The following is a 22014-nucleotide window of genomic DNA, read 5'->3' as shown; positions in this document are numbered from 1 at the left end:
GGATTAAGACATTTAAGAATGTGATGTTATAAAATGGAATTCATTGTGAGTGTGAACAAGTTTTTTCAAAAAGATGTTCAAAAACAAAACAGAATATTTATTCAAAATTCTAGGAGATTACAAAATGTTACCTCCAAAAGGCAATCCAAAAGTGAAGAAAATCAAACCAAAAAGATGAAAATCAGAAATTAAAATAATGAAAATGAGAACCTACATATTTTTCAATAACAGGAATTCAAAAAACGGGGGCTGAACCACACAAGCTATCTCAGACAGACGAAGGGAAGTCATTGCTGCAGTATCAGGGGGCTCCCTTCCCCTTTGGTTCAACCTATAAAGAACAAGGAAATAACAAATTAACTTGACATAAATAACAATAACATAAAAATTGAAAAAACAAAACACATTGTAAGAAAATATCAAATAATAGGACCTAACAAAGGCATTAACATGGAAAAATAACCAAAAATTATCAACAAAAAACAGCAAAATAAACAAGCTTAATACATGAAGAACAGAACCTTCATTAGATCAAAACTCTCTAGATCTCTTACTTTCTGAGAAACAAATGTCAAGACATTTCGTCAGCTGTATGGGTTTGGTCTGCATCTTATGGAAAATAATTATAAGGGTACACTGGAATATGATTTTGAGGTGACACATTCGCTTACCCGTCTTTGTCATTTTTCCAGACGCACAACAGAAAATGACAAGTAACAAAAATTTAGTTAGGCCATCAATAGAAAACTGGATACAAAGTGGAAAACAGAATATCATTGACGATATTCAACGGCATAATGAATATCAGCATGAATCAAAAATAAATAAGACAGCACGATATTTTTAAACAAATCCAGAATTATTATTAATTATTTCATATGTTTTAAGTAAAAAAGTGGACAAGTCTTGTTAATAATAATAATAATAATAATAATAATAATAATAATAATAATAATAATACCGTAGGTTTTGTAAACCAGAAACTGATCGAGAAGGAAAATAACTTTTGCTTTCACCTCCGGTCGGCAGGCTGCGCTAGAAGACTCGTGTTAAACTTCAAACTAAGCGACGCTCATTGGTGCGTTTAATAATAACGTCAAAAAAGTGCGACGGGAAATGGTTTGTGTACACGGAAGTGGTTCATTTCCTCGAGTGTAATTCGGTTTGGATTTCCGAAGCGCTCATTGATAATACTTGATTGTTAGCTACAGGCTGGAAATAGATCGTGGAAAGAACTTTTCACGCTGCTGTAAATCTAATGGGATATTTTCACTTCTTTGTATCTGAGTGGATTACTGTTTCTTTTTCATTCACTGTTTTTCGCTTTTAATTTTAAACTTGAAATAAGTTTAAGTGATGCGTTTTGACAAGGTTTACAAAGCTGTTATATATTTTACTGGTTTGCGGATAGGAGTATTTTGAATTTTGCCTTTTGCACTTGTTATTTTTCACCATTAAAACGGTTACACAAAAGAAGAACATGCTAAACATTCCATCACAATCCTTCCCAGCCCCCAGTTCACAGCAGCGCGTGTCTTCGGCGCAGGGGAGAAGCAAGGTGAGCCATATCGACTTTGGGCAAGTGAATGGGCAGCGCTTTTAAAGGGAGCGACCCATAAAGTGTCCGTATTGCAGCCATGGTGTGTTAGATGGTCTTCTCAAAACGTCTTTATAATCCCACAGATCAAACTTTGTTTACCTGCCTTTGTACAAGGAAATTAGTTGAGCAGGTGGGAAGTTTTGCTGTGGGATTTTATGCTGACGGTATGGTAGTGTAAATGATCTTCCAGCTGCAAGGATCTGGGTTCAGTTCTGACTGCTGGGGTTGTCTCTGGGTGAGCTAGTTTTGCTCAGTGTTCCATGGTCTCGAAATAAACGAATGTGCGAACATTTTTGCGTTTCCAGTATTAAAAGTGAAGAACAGCGAATTTAAAAAAATTTACTTAGTATGGGGTGGAAACGATGTATTATTTAAGGATTTAATATATAAGAACCTGCGGGGGCTGGCGCCCTGCCCGGGCATTTGTTCCTGCCTTGCGCCCTGTGTTGGCTGGGATTGGCTTCAGCAGACCCTCGTGACCCTGTGTTAGGATATAGTGGGTTGGACGATGACTGACTGATATATAAGAACGGTAAATTTATGAATGTTTTCATATCTGGTGAGTGCAAAGTCCTAGAAAGTTAATAGTAATGTAGCCAAAAAAATTACACGTCAAGAACAAATTACACAAGATTCTTAATTTTATAAAAACAATTAAGTGGTGAACATGTGAAAAATTTATACTAACTACATATACCAACACAACAACAACAGAACGGTGAACACGTAACGTATATAAAACAAGGTAATCAGAAAATTGTTACAAAACGTATTTATCATGCATCTTCTTAACCCTGTTATCCAGGGCAAAGTCGTGGGAGCCTATCCCAGCAAGCATAGGGCACAAGTCATTCACAGGGTGAAAACACACACACACACACACACACGGGCGAATTTAACAATGCCCATTCACCTAACTGCATTTCTTTGAACTATAGGAGGAAACCCATGTAGACAACAGGAGAACATGCAAATTCCACGCAGGGAGCACCTGGAAAGTCAACCCTGGCCTTCTTGTGGCAAAACCTCAATATATTTATGATAAATAATCTAAAGATCTATTAAAAACTTAAAGTGTAAATAGTCATAAAATATATTAAAGTATATAGACACATAAATTTACAAATAACTAGTGAAAAAATACACAGAATAAAAAAAGACATGCAATCTGAGTTGAAATACAATAATCAGCTACAATTGTTGATTAATCTTCTTAATTACTGTAATAAATAAGGATTTCACTCTAAGTTGTGAAGAAGGACATATCAATAGACATGGTTCCAAATATGATGATCTAAAAGTATTAGAATATTAATAAACATTTAACTAATTTTGTCAATAATATGTAAGAGAAGACAAGAGGAACTTAAGTATACACCAGAGACAACAATGTTCCTAACACTCTTTAATGTATACAAAACATTAAAATGATCAGGAAGGCAATAAAAATTTAAGTCAGTGTAATGAAGAGTAAAATTATTAAACAAGTAAAGGCTTAGTAATTGAAAGACCAGCAACCTCTGTAGGTCTTTCAAGCATCATTTATGCGTTTATCCATTCACCACTAGTGCATGTTCATGCATTTGCTTACTTTTAATGCAGAGGTGTGAATTTAGGCATCTGGTAATTTTTAGTGGCTGCATTTGTATTAACTAGTACTTTTATTAAAGCCTCTTTCGGATTGAAATAGGAAGACCAAATACTTTTGATCTTTTTTTTCCTTTCCGAGAAATCAGGCTACTTAATGCATGTTATCTTAATCAGTAATTGCTGAGTTAGGAAAAATCATAGGTGAATTTAAAGGAACCTGCAGACATTTCAGAGTTATATGTTATATGACCATGTTAGCCTCCCTTCTTAAAATTAGTTATTGAATAATAAAAATCATCACTGTTGCTCAATCTGTTATTATTCTTTTTCAAAAGGTGCCTTTGAAACCAGGTAGGAGCTTAATGGATTGGATCCGGCTTACAAAGAGCGGAAAGGATTTGACCGGTCTAAAGGGAAGGTTGATTGAAGTAACAGAAGAAGAGCTTGCAAGACACAATAAAAATGACGACTGCTGGATATGTATACGAGGTGAGCTAGGTCTGGGTGGCAATGTGAAGTCATTGTACAGTGTGAATATTAAGGTGTAAGAATAATTTAAATTAGGGTTGCACCAATATGGGAATTCTGAGCCGATGGCAATATCCAATGATGTCTATGTAATTATCTGCCGATTCTGATGCCAGTATGCACATTTATAAGCTGCTGAGAGAAATGAGACTTATCTATCTCTATCAGAAATACAGACAAATGTAACATTTATTTGTATAACAATTTTGCATACCACATTCAATGTGTGTGTGTATATATATATATATATGTATATATATATGTGTGTGTGTGTGTGTGTGTATGCGTATGTATATATAAATATGTGTGTTCACGTGTGTGTTTATATATATATGTATAGACAGAGAGAATAGAAGCTAACCTTATTTATTCAAGATTATTTAACTCTGCAAATGTTTTTAGCTTTGTCATATTAATTGATTTACTTGAAATTTGTATTTTGTTAATGTTTATACTTTTTTATTGAGTGAAGTGTGGTGCCTGCAAATTTGACACAATCTGTTTGTCATAAAACTATGTATTAATTCTTCCAAGATTTATACCTGGGAAAAATCCAATAGTAGAACAGAATTTCAAGGCTATTGGACTGCATGTCCAATAAATGTTATGCAAAAAAGGGCCCAGTCTTTCTTCTCTCTCATCTGGATCATCTGTAAAGGAGTAAATTCATACATAGCCTCTACAGCATCCACTTCATCCATCATGCTAAATGAGAACAGAACAGCAAAATGAACCATGAAATTGTCCACCTTTGTAAAATCTATGCCAAAATAATTTGTACTAGCCAACCCTACGCCGCATAATTATGTATTGATAGGTGAACACTTCCTGAACGACACAGTTGTCCAAACAGAAGTGAAAATAAAATTGAGCCCGGTGCATTCTTTAACTGCATTTTCTGCCTTGTAGCGCAGTGGTAGTGTTGCTGGTTAACAGTAAGGAGACTGTAGGTTCGCTTCCCTGTTCCTCCCTGTGTGGATAGCGCTTTGAATGAAAAAAGCGAACATTTGCAAAATCCATAACGATGCGTTCAGTAAGTACAATGCACACGCGTTTAATTTGTCGGCCACTTTTTGCCAGCCGTCTTTTCAGGTTTGGGCTTATTTTGCAGTGTTACCGCTTGTGCATATTAAATCTTGAAATCCTTCGAGTAACTAATTAACTAACACCCACCCACCTAGCTTGTGTGAAAAAAATGCGCCGGTTCTTTCATCATTTTGTTGCAGCCTATCAAAGACTTGCTGCCCCCAACTCCTCACTTGACTCGCTGTCGTCTGTGTACCTCTGAGCCACGTTGTCCTTTCATTGTTCTTTGCGGTTTCGACTGCTTTTCTATATATAATCCACCAAGCCACCCGACCACGGTAGTAGGAGGGGGGTGGGGAGCGTACACAGGGCAGGGAGGTATTCAGAGGGAGCGTATGACCCGCACTCAGTGGGTATTCCTCGTTTGTGGGGAAATATTTGAGAAAGAGCTATCAATCTGTCAATCCTCTCCGTGTCCGGGCAGGGTGAGGTTTCCCGTGTTGAGTAAAATAAAGCAAGATTTGTGTGTGGCGAGTTGTTGTGTTCGAGCACATGAGCAGGCACTGTGAATGCCTTGAGAGCATGGGTGGACGCGTGCCGGATGAATAATGAGTATCTATATATCTTCTTAGATATAAACAGCGTCTGATAGTTGTGATGGTTTTACACTCCAGCACATTGCGGTGAACGCTGGTAACAGTCAGGCGGGCAGGCTTATTAGAGTTGGTGGGCGTGTCTCTCTAGCGGTTCGAGTTCTTGGGCGGTGCTCTGTCGTTTGTATCACACGGTCGGACGACTTGGTGGATTATATATGATGATGATTAAATGTTGAAATCCTTCGAGGAACTAATTAACTAACTAACACCAACCCCGCTTGTGCATATTAAATGTTGAAATCCTTCGAGGAACTAATTAACTAACACCAACCCACCCACACACACACACACAGCTTGTGTGAAAAAATGCGCCCATACTTTCATAATTTTGTTGCAGCCTATTAACTGTTTTAGACGCTGCATTCAGCAATTCACATCCGTGACAAACATGCCTCTTTTTACATGGTCCTGCTTTGGTGGGCGGGAAACGTTTTCCGTGTTTCTGCAGGACCATCTATGAAGACGCATGTTTGTTGCGGAAACGAATTGCTGCATATAGCGTGTAAAACAGTTTGCTATGGTGCGCGTGGTCGTGCGTCGTAAGCGAAAAGTCAACGTGGCTCAGAGGTGCATGTGTACTGTAGCCCAGACGAAGATAAATGACGGCATTTTTTCCCAATCAACGTGTCCGAGTTGGTGGGCGTGGCTCTGCGAGTTGTCGTCGTAATCCAATGGTCTTAGAGTTGGTGGGCATGATTCCTTCCTGCGTGCGCCATGGGCGGCTTACTTGTCGGCGGCTTAGTGAATCCACGCCCCTTCCGGCATGCTTTCCATGGGTGGCTACTTGTCTTCTGGCTTAGTGAATTATATATATAGATTTTAAAAAAGAACTCACAACTGTGTAGTCAAATTAAGCTTCCAGTGCTACATACAGGGATCAGCCTACAAACAGAGCACATTTTATTTACATATCTGCGAAAAACTTCAGGACATCCTCAGTCTGTGTTGTTATTCAAAATAATATGTCTCACTATCAACATAAAGATGCCACAGTCATTCCCAGATGTATGACTAGGAAAATTCTGAAATATAAGAATAGAAGAAGCATACTAATTATGCTAAAGTACCCAGTGCAAATAGTGCAGAAGAGAACAAAAGTTATAAAGCTGGTAATGTAGTAAAATTCAGAGATAAAAACATGTATTGCTTTTGTCTATTTTCAAAATGAATAAATAACCCTAACATTATGTAGTGACAGTGTTAAAAAATGAAACACATACAGTATTATTATGAAGTAGAACATACTATTTGGTTGTTTGCATTAAGAGCAAACAAATGTATTTTCAAAAAAGAAAATTTCAATAGTTTAAAAAGTAGCATTATTTGTACGTATGCCAAATAATAATGCTAAACACATTTTGTGCAGAATAAAGTGTCCGTTGTCCTTTTGATGGATGCTCTTTTATATATTCATAAATCTTCTTTGCATTGTGAGTACAGTTGAGTGAGACAGAATTACATGGTTGATTAAGATTTGTTTGCACTTGCATCATCTTCTCCAGTTCCTGAAACTTGAATTATATTTTTACATTAAATGGATATCATTTCTGACATAACAATTGTACATACTTCACTATTTATAAGTTGAGAACCTGGACAATTGTGTAGTTTAGTATTTCATCACCAAATGGTATGGTACTGTGGTGTAGCACTTTTGTTTCCTAAAATTTTGATCATGGTTTGATTCCAAGCTGCAATTCAAATAAATGCAGTCAGGTGTAATTACATCTCAAAATTGACTGGATTAAACACTAGAATGTTTGTGAGTGTACTGTGCGATAAGCTATCATGCTTTCTACGGCTAGTTCCTGATTTTTGCTTGTAGCTGCCAGGACATGCTTCAGTTCATTGCTATAATGACCAGGAATAAAGAAATTTTAGGAAATATTAATACCCGTACATACATATTTTTTCATGAAACTCATCAGTTCTTATTGATGCCATGTGTCCCAAATAATGAGTATAAAGTTGTCATCATATCCAAAATTCTATTTTCAACAGTAAATATTTCTTAACATTCATACAATATTAGCTTTTAACAAGGTTCTTTAATAAATGCATTGTATGAGTATGATTCTTTTCCTAACTAGGAATTGTTGATCCCTTTTCTTAACAGTGAACATTGATTTAGAAGTAAAATAGTACCATCTTAGTGTCATGTAAATGAGTGTTTCCCTTTTAGGTTTAGTTTATAATGTGACACCTTACATGGAATATCATCCTGGTGGAGAAGATGAACTGATGAGGGCAGCAGGGATGGATGGAACAGATCTTTTTGATCAGGTGGGATTTTTTGCCTGGCTTGAAATGCTTCTTTGTGCTGTGAGAAAGCCCACCACACAAACATTTAAACTGATTCATTGTATATAATATTTGATACATGTGTGTGTAAATGCTGTGTGTGTATGTATTCTGTATGTACACTCAACTGAGGAAATTTTTGAGAGCGTCTGTACACCTGCTCATCCATGCAATTATCTAATCAACCAATCATGTGGCATTAGTACAATGCATAAAATCATCTAAATACAGGTCATGAGCTTCAGTTAATGTTCACATGAAACAGTAGAATGGGGCAAAAATGTGATCTCGGGTATTTTTACTATTTCATTATTGTTGGCGCTGATCTCCTGGGACTTTCACATATAACAGTCACTAGAGTGCAAAAAACATCTATTGTGCTACAGTTCTGCAGATGGAAACACCATGTTGATGACAGGTCAGTGGAGAATTGCCATACTTGTTCACCCTAACAGAAAGGCTTTATTAACTCAAATAATTACTCTGTACAACTGAGGTCAGCAGAAAAGCATCTCAGAATTCACAACACATCAAGGTTTGTGGCAGATGGACTGCATCAGCAGATGGCCATGTCCGGTTCCACTACTTTTATCTAAAAACAGAGAGCTAAGACTGCAGTAGGCATAGGCTCAAAACTGGACAGTTAAAGACTGGATAACCTGCCTGGTCTGATGAATCATAATTTCTGCTGAGGCACACAGATGGTAGGCAGAGAAGTTATATAGAAAATGTGTGTCAAAATTAAAGGTTTTCTTGTATTTGTTTTTGTATTAGACAGCATTTTAGAAGACTGTTTTTCTTTTTGTTTTTTATTTTAAAAACAGTATATAGACAATTTCAGTCATTTGTCAGCATTATGCTAAGGTTCTATTTCTCCTTTAAATTCTTTATTTGTTTTAAAGATCTCTCTTCTTGGTCTTAAATTGATGGTATTGCTTGTTATAGAAGACACCTTATTTCTTCATCGATTATTTATTTGCCTTCAGCACTCCAGTCTGTTTTTTTTCTCAGTTGTTATGAAATGATTTATTAATTTTGATATTTCTTTATTCTTGTAAAGCTTGATTCCATGTTAGTTTTAAGTAAGTTTGAATTTATAATCGAGCAACATTGATTTGTTATAGCATGATCAAAATATACCATCTTATGCATGTCATCTTTCTTCATTTGTAATATTTATTAGGTAATAGATTTTGTTGCTATAACACATCTGATAATCATTTGTTCCATTACATTTATTTATGCTTCTATGATTATCCTACTTGAACCAAAATAAAAATTAAAATTCTTTATTTATTTTTTCAGGTTCATCGTTGGGTTAATTATGAATCCATGCTGAAAGAGTGCCTGATAGGTAAAATGGCAATGAAGGCTATAACAGCAACAAAAGGTAACACAAACCTGGTACAAACAACCAATATGCTCTAGCAATAAACTGCTAGTTGCTACTGCTTTCTACCTTTTAATTTTTCTTTTAATTTTAGATGCACAAGTATATAGTTTATATTATTTAAATTAATAAAGGTTTACTAATTACGGTAATATTATAAGTATACTAATGTGTGAGCAGCTATACATCAACAAAAAAGATGTATAATTTTCTAGGTGCAGTAATTGAATGAAATGCCTCAGTGTTTACACATGGTGCTGTAAATGCAGATTAATTTAAGCACAGTTTACAAATAAGTGGAACTCATTGTTTTCATCTAGTTAGCTTGGCTGTCTAATATCGAAATTGTTGCAGAATTTCTTCCAGCTTGTTCTTAAGCGCCTTGAGCATGGGAGGGGCGCAATATACAGTGGTGTGAAAAACTATTTGCCCCCTTCCTGATTTCTTATTCTTTTGCATGTTTGTCACACAAAATGTTTCTGATCATCAAACACATTTAACCATTAGTCAAATATAACACAAGTAAACACAAAATGCAGTTTGTAAATGATGGTGTTTATTATTTAGGGAGAAAAAAAATCCAAACCTACATGGCCATGTGTGAAAAAGTAATTGCCCCCTGAACCTAATAACTGGCTGGGCCACCCTTAGCAGCAATAACTGCAATCAAGCGTTTGCGATAACTTGCAATGAGTCTTTTACAGCGCTCTGGAGGAATTTTGGCCCACTCATCTTTGCAAAATTGTTGTAATTCAGCTTTATTTGAGGGTTTTCTAGCATGAACCGCCTTTTTAAGGTCATGCCATAGCATCTCAATTGGATTCAGGTCAGGACTTTGACTAGGCCACTCCAAAGTCTTCATTTTGTTTTTCTTCAGCCATTCAGAGGTGGATTTGCTGGTGTGTTTTGGGTCATTGTCCTGTTGCAGCACCCAAGATCGCTTCAGCTTGAGTTGACGAACAGATGGCCGGACATTCTCCTTCAGGATTTTTTGGTAGACAGTAGAATTCATGGTTCCATCTATCACAGCAAGCCTTCCAGGTCCTGAAGCAGCAAAACAACCCCAGACCATCACACTACCACCACCATATTTTACTGTTGGTATGATGTTCTTTTTCTGAAATGCTGTGTTCCTTTTACGCCAGATGTAACGGGACATTTGCCTTCCAAAAAGTTCAACTTTTGTCTCATCAGTCCACAAGGTATTTTCCCAAAAGTCTTGGCAATCATTGAGATGTTTCTTAGCAAAATTGAGACGAGCCCTAATGTTCTTTTTGCTTAACAGTGGTTTGCGTCTTGGACATCTGCCATGCAGGCCGTTTTTGCCCAGTCTCTTTCTTATGGTGGAGTCGTGAACACTGACCTTAATTGAGGCAAGTGAGGCCTGCAGTTCTTTAGACGTTGTCCTGGGATCTTTTGTGACCTCTCGGATGAGTCGTCTCTGCGCTCTTGGGGTAATTTTGGTCGGCCGGCCACTCCTGGGAAGGTTCACCACTGTTCCATGTTTTTACCATTTGTGGATAATGGCTCTCACTGTGGTTCGCTGGAGTCCCAAAGCTTTAGAAATGGCTTTATAACCTTTACCAGACTGATAGATCTCAATTACTTCTGTTCTCATTTGTTCCTGAATTTCTTTGGATCTTGGCATGATGTCTAGCTTTTGAGGTGCTTTTGGTCTACTTCTCTGTGTCAGGCAGCTCCTATTTAAGTGATTTCTTGATTGAAACAGGTGTGGCAGTAATCAGGCCTGGGGGTGGCTACGGAAATTGAACTCAGGTGTGATACACCACAGTTAGGTTATTTTTTAACAAGGGGGCAATTACTTTTTCACACATGGCCATGTAGGTTTGGATTTTTTTTCTCCCTAAATAATAAACACCATCATTTACAAACTGCATTTTGTGTTTACTTGTGTTATATTTGACTAATGGTTAAATGTGTTTGATAATCAGAAACATTTTGTGTGACAAACATGCAAAAGAATAAGAAATCAGGAAGGGGGCAAATAGTTTTTCACACCACTGTAAATAAAATGTATTATTATTATTAAGTATAACAAAGTGCCTGATTCAACTGCATGACTACCAGATGCCAATTAATCAGAAAGGCTATCTCCTGGTTCTTTTTCTTCAGCGCATTGATTTCTACTTACATCATTAAGTAAAGCTCACAGTATAGCTCATTTTACACTATTTATATCATTAGCACTTCTCCCTCACAGACGCAGGGGACCTGGTATAGAATTCTGACCAGTTTGCATGCATGCCCTTTCCTTGTTTTACATTACTTTACATATGCTAAAACCTACTATGTTAAGTTGATTGCTGACTATATGTCAGTATGTACATGAGCATACCTTCCAGTAGGCTAGTCTCCAGCATAGGGTTGGGTCCTGTTTTGTCCCTGTTGCCACTGAGAAAAAGTTTGGTTTCACCGGTGATGCCCAGGTTGTTGTCCACAGCTTGCATTCCTTCTTTTAACCCCAAGTTAACTGATAGTAATGTACCAAGGATGAACCAGTGCAATGAGGACTCACACTAGAAAAGGCTGGTGTGAAAGGTACTTAGTGCTTATATTAAAACAATCCAAACAGTGTTCAAAGCGAAATGAAGTGTGGTTCATATGGAAGTTACAAAAATGGTTAAAGCAGGCCATAAACATAGTCAGGATTTTTTCTTTGCGAATCAATTTATGTCTCAGCAACTCACCTTTTGAGGTGTGCTTAGCTGAAGAGGACACCCTCCACTAAGGATGGTCAAACTCTTGACTGGCTCGTGCCCCACTGCCATCCCTTGGCATCCATGGGCAGCTCACAAGCCCTTCTCCTATCATCGTCCCTTAGCATCCATGGGACCTCTCAGAGCAGATGAGGGTCTTTGCTTCACTTCGATGTTCAACCCTACCCCTGGAGCATTACTGTTTTGCATGGGGCCTCTTCACACTGGCTCTGCCACAATCCCGACTTTCTCTTTCTTTCAGTCCCCATCATCCTTTCTCCCGTTCTGGATTTTTCATGATTCTTCCACCTCTGTATTTCTCTTTTCATAGGCTCCTTTTCTAGCTTATGGGTGCAGGTGCTTAACTAGCGATCCGCATAATGTCAGTGTTGAGCAACTGAGCTGAGCGCACTTGCACATAATCAGCTTGCTTTCACCATTAACAGGGTTCCCACTGTCATGAAAATCCTGGAAAAGTTACTAAAAATTAAATTAAATTTTCCTGACCTGGAAAAGGTTTGGAAATATCAAATTACCATTATGTTTTAGAAAAGTCGTGGCTTTTTTTAATATAAAGAAAATGAATTCTATGTCATGTACTTTTGTAAATTAGCCGAATCTTGAAAAGAGGGTCACAGTTATTAATGTTATGAGATCTTGCAACGGTTGTGTAGTGAGCTGCAACACATTTTTCAAAATGCAGAGTAAATGTTTGTTCGATAATTTCTGGTTAACAAATGAAAAATGTAAGCTTTTACTCCATGAAGATGAAGACACAGAATGTACGAAATGTAAATAATGTGGGAAAATGTTTGGTGTGAAGCTGTGCTAGCATGTTGCTTAAAAGTTAAAAACATATCAACAATGAGAAGGCAGCAAGAAAAACGATTGGTATGATACCTGTTCAACTCCTCTTCAGCTAGCACAGCAAACGTTAGTATAGTTCTGACTATTCTTACAAATCATGCATCAGTCTTTAAAGTCATCTGTTTAAAACAATGTTTACCGACAGTGAAATTCAACCTAATTTTCATGTAGTGAAGCAAAGTATGCTGATTTTATTACATTCGGTATTGCTCATTATTGTAAATCATTGTCAGAGAAGTGTTTTAACAAGCTGTGTATGCTCTTCATTTTGATGGTACCCTTAATCACTTGGCTCAAAAAATGGATGTACACGTGAGGATATGGAATGGGGGAAAAGTGAAAACTAGGTATGTAGGAACAGAGTTTATGGGGCATGCAACTACTCAAGACATTATGGAGAAATAGAAGTTAAACAACGCCATAACAGACCTGTTACTGTCTGAGCTTTTATGTGATGTGAACAAGACATTGATCAACATAGGATCACGTGGACTTCACATTCTCCACAATGCATTTCATGCTAAATATAGATTGAGCAAATGGGAATTTATTAAAATCACAGGTTGTGACACATTTATGCCGCAATTTTGTCAGCACTGAAGGATAGAAAATGTGGCCGCATGAGAAAGAGCATTAGCGCTTTGGTCTCCCATATCCTGAATAATATTGCTATTTACTAAGCACCATAATATATGGTGGATAGAAGGGACGTTCCAGCTTCCCAAACACCCAACACAAACAGGTACGGAAACAATTTAAAAGGGCAAAGAATCTTTTATTGTGTGAGATACTATTCCCCAAGCGTTTCCCCCACAGCCACTAGTACTCCTCCTTGCAAGTTTCGTCCACTTTCCACCCAACTCTGGCTTGCCTCTGTGAGGCCAGCAAGTCCTATTATATTGGCCAACTCAGAAGTGCTTCTGCTATTCTGCCCATATATATATGATACAGTATCTGCCAAATAATACAATGAGTACAAAACATGTGTTATGCCTTTATTGTGGCTTATCAGGTGTCTCTTTTGCATCCCCTTACTGGGATGGAACCTTGGACATCAGCACCTGAGGTGAATTCTCTGACGTTGTGCCTTGGCGGCTGGTTCACCTTTTTGACAGGGTGAAGATTGGAGTACAGTGATCCCTCGCTATATCGCGCTTCGCCTTTCGCGGCTTCACTCTATCGCGGATTTTATATGTAAGCATATTTAAATATATATCGCAGATTTTTTGCTGGTTCGCGGATTTCTGAGGACAATGGGTCTTTTAATTTCTGGTACATGCTTCCTCAGTTGGTTTGCCCAGTTGATTTCATACAAGGGACGCTATTGGCAGATGGCTGAGAAGCTACCCAACTTACTTTTGTTTCTCTCTCTCTCTCTCTCTCTCTCTCTCTCTCTCGCGCTGACTTTCTCTGATCCTGACATAGGGGGTGTGAGCAGGGGGGCTGTTCGCACACCTAGACGCTACGGACGCTCGTCTAAAAATGCTGAAAGATTATCTTCAAGTTGCTACCTTCTGTGTGCAGCTGCTTCCTGAAGCGACATGCTGCACAGTGCTTCGCATACTTAAAAGCTCAAAGGGCACGTATTGATTTTTCACTGTTTGTTTTCCTCTCTCTCTCTCTCTCTCTCTCTCTCTCTCTCTCTCTCTCTCTCTCTCTCTCTCTCTCTCTCTCTCTCTCCCTCTCTCTCCCTGCTCCTGACGGAGGGGGTGTGAGCTGCCGCCTTCAACAGCTTTGTACCGGCGGTGCTTCGCATACTTAAAAGCCAAACAGCCCTATTGATTTGTTTGGTTTTCTCTCACTTTCTGACATTCAGTGCTCCTGACGCACACTCTTTTGAAGAGATATGTTTGCATTCTTTTAATTGTGAGACAGAACTGTCATCTCTGTCTTGTCATGGAGCACAGTTTAAACTTTTGAAAAAGAGACAAATGTTTGTTTGCAGTGTTTGTATAACGTTCTTGTCTCTCTACAACCTCCTGTATTTCTGCGCAAATCTGTGACCCAAGCATGACAATATAAAAATAACCATATAAACATATGGTTTCTACTTCGCGGATTTTCTTATTTCGTGGGTGGCTCTGGAACGCAACCCCCGCGATGGAGGAGGGATTACTGTATTACATTCTTAGGTTTGAGTCACAATCTGATTATTTGGGTGGTTACCTATCAGGTAATGCTTGTGGCTGGTCGGCGAGTCAGCAAACATCCACCACATCCTCTCAGTTGCGCAAAAATTAAGTCATGGAAATTTGATTAGACACTATGGAAAAGTCATTGATAAGTTGTTGAAATTTGCTGGTAATGAAGGGTGGGAAGCCTGTGATTAACTTGTGGCTTCACAGCTTTACAGTGGATCACCATGCATCCCCAAGCCAAGCAGCACTGTTTTTACTAAAAACTGTTCAACACAACGGTCCCCATAATGCATTGTATCACATCACCTGACTGGTGAACTGAAAACACAGTCATGTGTAAGAATAAGTACACCCATTGGAAATTGTTGATGTTTTCATGCAAACAGTGCCTACAGATAACGGTGATATACTTGAACAAATGACGCATAACATTCACATAGTCTATTCATTCTCATAATCTAAGTTAACTAAAATTCAAATTTGTCATGTTGAAAAAGTAAGTACAATCCAACCTTTATCACCATTTCAGATCCATAAACTTATAAACATAAACATAAACAGGTTTTCCAGATTAAGGGTGTACTCACACTAGGCAACTTTGTTACGTTCAGTGTGCAGGTGCGATTATCCTCCCACGCTAACTCCAGCCCCCGCTGGCCTTCTTTCACACTGCACTTTAATGTTCTAGGCCCAGGCATGCGTTTGTCATCACCGTTCAGCTTTGTGTAGAACCAAAACAAGATCCGTGTAATCATGGATCAGTGACAGCATGCATGCGAAAATGATTTTCCTTATTTTGTGGTTTTTTGGAGTTGTGTAGGCCAGGATAATGTCTCTTCCCTCTTACGGATTTATTGAGTGTGCAGAGCAGTGTTTTGTTGTTAATCTTTCTGCATGTACAAGAAGATTTTTACAGAGACATATCTGTAAGATGAGAATAAAAACCTGTTTTTAACTCCAGTGGTATTGAATGAAATAATGTTGCATCATTGACTGTGTTCTGTGCACATTTAGCGATCACTCTGTTCCCGAATCCTACTGAACCGTGCCTGGCCCTACCCCTTCCAAGCGGGCCGGGGCTCATTATGGGTGGCCCTAGCATGGAGCAATCACATAAGTCATATGAACTAGACTTTGGGTAGGGTGGTTACATGTGGACAAACGTGCTCGGGCATGGAACAATTGCTAGTGCGAGTACACCCTTAGAGCCAAAAGATTAGAACCTGGTTTGGAAGTATGCAGGTGGAACATGTCTTATTTAAACAATAGTTTTCTAGGGCTTGGTGTTGTCTTTGTTGTTAATGTGTGTTTGTCGGCATCACGCCAAGATTAAAAGAGCTTTCTAAGGTCTTTAGAAAGAAGGTTGTGTATGCCTCTGGGGTCTGGCAAGGGATTAAAAAAAAGCTAAATTATTTTAAATAACTCATTCCACTATAAGGACAAACATCAACAAGTGGCATAGATTTCAAACCACTGCTAATTTACCCAGGACTGACTAGCCCAGCAAATTCAGCCCAAAAGCTAACCGTTTGATGGTAAATGAAGTCTCCAAGAACTCTGCAATTTCATTCCAAAACTGTTGCAAAATTTGGCTTATCAGTGAGAAAGTAATAAAGGGACTACACATATCTGAACTTCATGCAAGGTGTGCCTGGAAAAAGACTGCTGTCCCAGAAGAACATTAGAGCAAGACTACAGTTTGCCATTGAACATACAGGCAAAGACCAGGGGCCTCATGTATATCGCCGTGCATAGAACTCACACTATAACATGGCGTAAGCACAACAGCGGGAATGTGCGTACACACAGAAAAATCCAGATGCAGGAATCTGTGCGTATTCAAACTTCCACGTTCTTCCGCTACATAAATCCCGATCAGCGTGAAAAGTAACACACGTGCACGCGCCTGCTGTCTCGCCCCAACTCCTCCCAGAATTATGCCTCTTTGAATATGCAAATCAATATAAATAGCCCTTAAGCTCAGCCTTCTGTGAAAAGACAATGGGAAAAGCACGGGGGAAAATATAAGAATTTCAGTGAATACCAAGTGGAGGCAAGGAAAAACATACTATTTGTTGGTTTAAACAGTGGTATAAACAAGAAAAGGAAGTTGATCGAGTGACATAGCGTGTCAGAGAAACTCGAAAGCTCAAGTTCACAAAGTCGCATAGTGCCCAAAGTAAAAAAGAAGTCAGATATCTAATTCGCCGTGAAAAGCCGATTCGTAGCCCACCATCTTAGTTTCATATGAAAGCTTATTAGGGTACAGATAAAAAAAAAATAGGCACACAGTGGGAAAAGCACGAAATGTCAACTTTAATCTCGAAATTTCCACTTTGATCACGTAGTTTATTTTGTCATTAAAGCAGAACATCATAAACTTCATCTTAAAATCATTTAGTTTACTAGTTTCTCAAATCCCATCATAACTAAAGTAGCACGTTAAATGCTTTGTTTTGTATTTGATCTTCTATGTGCTTTATGTGTGTGAATCACTACGTGCTTACCGGCTTTCTCTTCCTCCAACAGGACACAAAATCCATTACATTCATAATATTACAGCTCTCTGAATAATTAAAATACTGAGATGTATACTTGATATAATTTTCATGACGATAGGAGTTAAAGCATGTTATTAAACATGGGAACACGGTGGCGCAGTGATTGTGCGTGATCTTCAATGAAATAATTTATTACAGCAGTGCTGTCTCTTTCAAATGTACTAACCTCCAATTCCTGTCCTTCCTTTTCTTTCTCCAAATACCCAATTGCCACACAGTCAGCTCTGTAATAGACGTTAAGCCATCTGTAAGCTTATAATGCCGATTCTTCTAAACTTTTAAGGAACATTGAAATATCTTCGTAGTACATGTTTAATTATTCTATCCTTCACGCCAGTCCCAGTGAAGCATATAAAGACACTGTGTCCTTTAATTATTAACAATATAGATTATTTAAATGAAGTTAAAGTTTTATCTGTATAATATAATAAACATATTTTGCTGCATTTCATCTTAAAAATATCGTCATCATATGTAAATACGCACTTTATAAAGTGGCTCAGGTTGTGTAATATTATAACTGTAGTGCAAGTTTACAGTCAGGTGATTGAACTTATAAGTACAAACAGTTCTACAAGGAGCACTTGATGAAATGATTGATTGCATTTAGAGCTCTTGGGATGAAACTCTTTCTGAACCGTGAGGTCCGTACAGAAAAGGTTTTGAAGCGTTTGCCGTGTGAGAAGCAGTTCAAATAGGAAGCATGGCTGAGGCAGCGTGTGCTTGATGCTGTATACCAATAATCTTCTTTCCGATCAGCTAATCCAAGTGGGGCAGTGAGAGTAATATGGAAAAAGATGATCCGCTGTGGCAACCCCTAACAGGAGCAGCTGAAAGAAGTAAAAGAAGGTGCAGTGAGAGTAACAACACTAAAGCAGTTATGGTATTTGGAATAGTTTGACCATTCCGTGGACCATTATGTTGTTACTGGTTAATTACAATCAGATGCATTAAACTAATAAACAATATGCGTTTAATTTCAGTGTATTTATAAAGCCGCGTCAGGAATGTGGATCTGAAAAAGAAAGGGTAACCACACAGGAACAGTAGCACTGCTTTGACGCTGGGTGCCGCCAGTCTCCAAAACCGAGCGGAGAACTTGCGTACGCCAGGGTATGAGGTACCGTGGAAATGTGCGTGGCTTTACGCGAAGTTTAGGTTTTATACATCGCGATTTAAACGTGGAAACGTTCTTACGCAACATTTCTGTGCATACGCACCGTTTATACATGAGGCCCCAGGTTTTCTGGAAAAATTTGCCTTGGACAGATGAATCAAAGATAATTGTTTGGCAACAGTAACAGTAAACATGTTTGGCACAAACAAAGACAGCATTTCAGGAGAAGAACCTCATATCAGCTGTGAAACATGGCAGTAGAATTGTTAGAGTTTGGGGTTGCTTTTCTTCCTCCGGGCCTGGGCAGCTTGTAGTCATTGAGTCAACTGTGAATTCTGCATCATATGAAAGTGTACTTGAGGAGAATGTGAGGCCGTCTATCTGATTGCTGAAGCTGAAACAGAAATAGACTTTTTAAGCATGATGATGATCCAAAGCCTGCTAGCAATTCAACCAATGAATAGCTCAAAAAGAAGCAATGGAGGGTGTCACAAACTTGAGACAGAGTCATATAAAGGTTTGGAGCAGCCACCCGTATAATTTGGTTTCCTGGCTGCAAAGTTGCTTTCTCAAAATAACACAGCACTGATGTGCACAAAACCGAGTCCAAACAGAACTGAGGGAATAGGGAAAGGGTGCAGGCTTTTAAGGGGGAAGACAGGAAGTGAGATCATAGGGATCAGGCTCATGTTCTTCAGCCATTGGTTCAAGCCCGGACGTGACATCACAGGGGCCGGAGCCGGCAAGGTTTCCTTCCATAGGCTCGGTCCTGGAAGTGACGTCAAGAGAGCCAGGTGGAATCTCCCATGAATGGTCTACAGGAAAGGGAGAAAAAGAGTCAGTGCACTCTGCCACATCCCGGTATGCCTCCGAACTGCCCTTACTCAAGCCCTTTAGCTGCCTCCCATGCGCACATGTGTGACAAGGCCCCCCCACCCCTAGCTCAGACCTGTCAGGTCGGGCGACCCTAACTGAGTGGTCGTGAACCCGAGAAAGAGCATCAGCATTGGCGTGGAGAGCGCCCCGGCGATGAACGAGTGAAAACTTGTATGGCTGTAGGTCAAGAAACCACCGGGTGACCCGTGGATTCGACTCCTTGTGTAGGGCCATCCACTGTAGAGGTGCATGGTCCATGACAAGGGTGAATTCCCTGCCCAACAGGTAGTACCTCTGCTGAGTTATCGCCCATTTAATCGCCAAAGCCTCCCTTTCCACCGCTGCATACCTGGTCTCCCGGTCCAACAGTTTCCGGCTTAGGAACATGATGGGGTGTTGCACACCATCGACACTTTGGCTCAGCACGGCTCAGGCCTGTGTCTGAAGCGTCCGTCTGGAGGATGAAAGGCAAAGAAAAGTTAGGTGCCATCAAAATAGGTGCGGATGTAAGGGCCTGCTTCAAGTCACTAAATCAGCGTCTGTCTTCTCAGTCCATACCACAATGTTCGGGGCCCTGTTCTTTGTCAAATCAGTCAAGGGCGCCTCTCTCTCCGAGAACCGGGGCACAAACCGGCGGTAGTACCCCGCTAACCCGAGAAAGGCTTGGACCTGCCGCTTGGTTCACGGACGGGGCCATATTCAAAATGGCATCTACTTTGGAGCACTGTGGCCTTATGGTACCCCGGCCCACCAGGTAGCCTAAATAGTTGGCTTCGTTCAATCCAAAGAAGCATTTCTTGGGATTAATCCGGAGCCCGGCCTCCCCCAGCGTCCACAATACCGCTTGGACATGCTGTAGGTGTTCTCTCCACGTGCTGGAATAGATGACCACGTCATCCAGGTAGGCAGCACTGTATGAGTTATGAGGCTAGAAGGTTGCTGGAGCCCCATGTAACACAAATAGAAGGACACGATACTGCCAGTGTCCGCTAGGGGTGCTAAACACAGTTTTAACCTTCGCGGAGTCCGTTAAAGGAACCTGCCAGTACCCCTTTGTCATGTCCAGTGTGGTCAAATATTGAGCCTGTCCAAGCCTCTCGAGGAGGTCGTCCACTTGTGGCATTGGGTAGGCATCGAATTGGGAGACTTGATTAAGCCGACGGAAGTCATTGCAAAACCTCCAACTCCCATCAGGCTTACCGACCAACACAATGGGACTGGACCAGGGACTATGACTTTCCTCGATCACACCTAGTTCCAGCATGTGCTTGATCTCAAGCTCCACTTCAGCCCTTTTTGCTTCGGGAAGACGATACGGGCGTTCTCGGACAATAACCCGGGGCTCTGTCACAATGTTGTGCTCAACCAGAGAGGTCCTTCCGGGGTTTTCACTCACTACCTCCCGGACAGACCGGATAACTGTTTCCAGCTCCCGCCATTGTCTGGGACTTAAATCCACACCGAAGTTAAGGCTAGCCGTGTGAGCAAAGAGTGAGCGGGGCTGGCCAGAGGAGGGATCGGGATCCCTGTCCTTCGACGGTTTCAGCAGGTTCACATGATAAACCCGGACCCTCGGCCGACGATTGGGTTGACTCACCAAATAGTCGACGAGTTCTTTCCTCTCCTTAACTTTGTAGGGGCCTTGCCAATGGGGAAGTAACTTAGAGTGGGAGGTAGGCACTAGGACCATGACACAATCTCCCAGGCGGAACTCCCGGAGAGATGTGGCGCGGTCGTAATATTGGACCTGTACTGCTTGGGCCCCTTCCATATGACTTTTAAGGAGGGGCCGAATTTTTCAAAATCTATCGCATAATTGCACGATATACTCCAGTATGTTTGTAGAGGGAAGAGCCTCTTCTTCCCATCCTTCTTTTAGGATATCTAATATGTCCCGGGGCTGTTGCCCATACAATAATTCAAAAGAGGAGAACCCCGTGGAGGCTTGTGGGACTTCCCGATAAGCAAAAAGGACGAGGGGGAGGAGCTGATCCCAGTTCCTTCCATCCTCGCTGACCACCTTACGCAGCATTTGTTTGAGAGTTTGGTTGAACCTCTGTACCAAACCATCGGTTTGAGGATGATACACCGCGGTCTTTAAATGCTTTATTTTCAGTAACTTGGCAGTCTCCTTGAACGTCTCCGAGGTGAAAGGTGTCCCCTGGTCCGTCATGACTTCCTTGGGGATACCCACGCGCACAAAGATCCCTAGTAATTCCCGTGTGATGGGTTTAGAAGTGGCTGAGCGCAACGGAACAGCTTCGGGGTATTTGGTAGCGTAATCCACGAGGACTAAAATGTACTTGTGTCCTTGGGCTGAGGGCTCTAGAGGTCCGACTAAATCGACCCCCATTCTATGGAAAGGAATGTCAATCAGGGGAATAGGAACGAGAGGAGCACGGCCCTTTCTCGGAATTTGTCGCAATTGACACTCCGGGCAGGAAGTGCAAAAGCGACGAACCTCCTCATTGATTCCCGGCCAGTAGAAACGGGGCTTGATCCGCTCCAGGGTTTTCTCGGTGCCCAAATAGCCACCTAGGAGGTGGGCGTGTGCTAACTCACAGACCTGCCTCCGGAAGGTCCGCGGGATTAGCAGTAGCCTTCTCTCCTGCCCATCATGGTCAGCTTCGCGATAATGAAGGTCATT

At 40.3% G+C, this 22014-nt stretch overlaps 1 protein-coding gene across 2 annotated transcripts in view; it reads left to right on the top strand.

Moving 5' to 3' along the window:
• Positions 1-1117: 1117 nt before the first annotated feature.
• The window catches only part of LOC114648548 (cytochrome b5 reductase 4), an 85861-nt gene continuing 64964 nt past the window's right edge, over positions 1118-22014 (top strand). The window contains exons 1-4 of one of the 2 annotated variants that reach the window (XM_028797640.2): positions 1118-1558; positions 3526-3679; positions 7583-7683; positions 9007-9091. In XM_028797640.2, the coding sequence (XP_028653473.1) occupies positions 1481-1558; positions 3526-3679; positions 7583-7683; positions 9007-9091 (418 nt within the window). In that variant the 5' untranslated portion in view covers positions 1118-1480. Of the gene's footprint in view, positions 1559-2034; positions 2133-3525; positions 3680-7582; positions 7684-9006; positions 9092-22014 lie in introns of those variants that run through there. The other variant, XM_051925348.1, reaches the window with a different exon arrangement.

The sequence above is a fragment of the Erpetoichthys calabaricus genome, chromosome 3 (genome assembly GCF_900747795.2).
Source record: "Erpetoichthys calabaricus chromosome 3, fErpCal1.3, whole genome shotgun sequence".
Classification (NCBI taxonomy): Eukaryota; Metazoa; Chordata; class Cladistia; order Polypteriformes; family Polypteridae; genus Erpetoichthys; species Erpetoichthys calabaricus.
The sequence above is the reverse complement of the archived record's forward strand: the minus strand, read 5'-3'. Positions and strand labels throughout refer to the sequence as shown.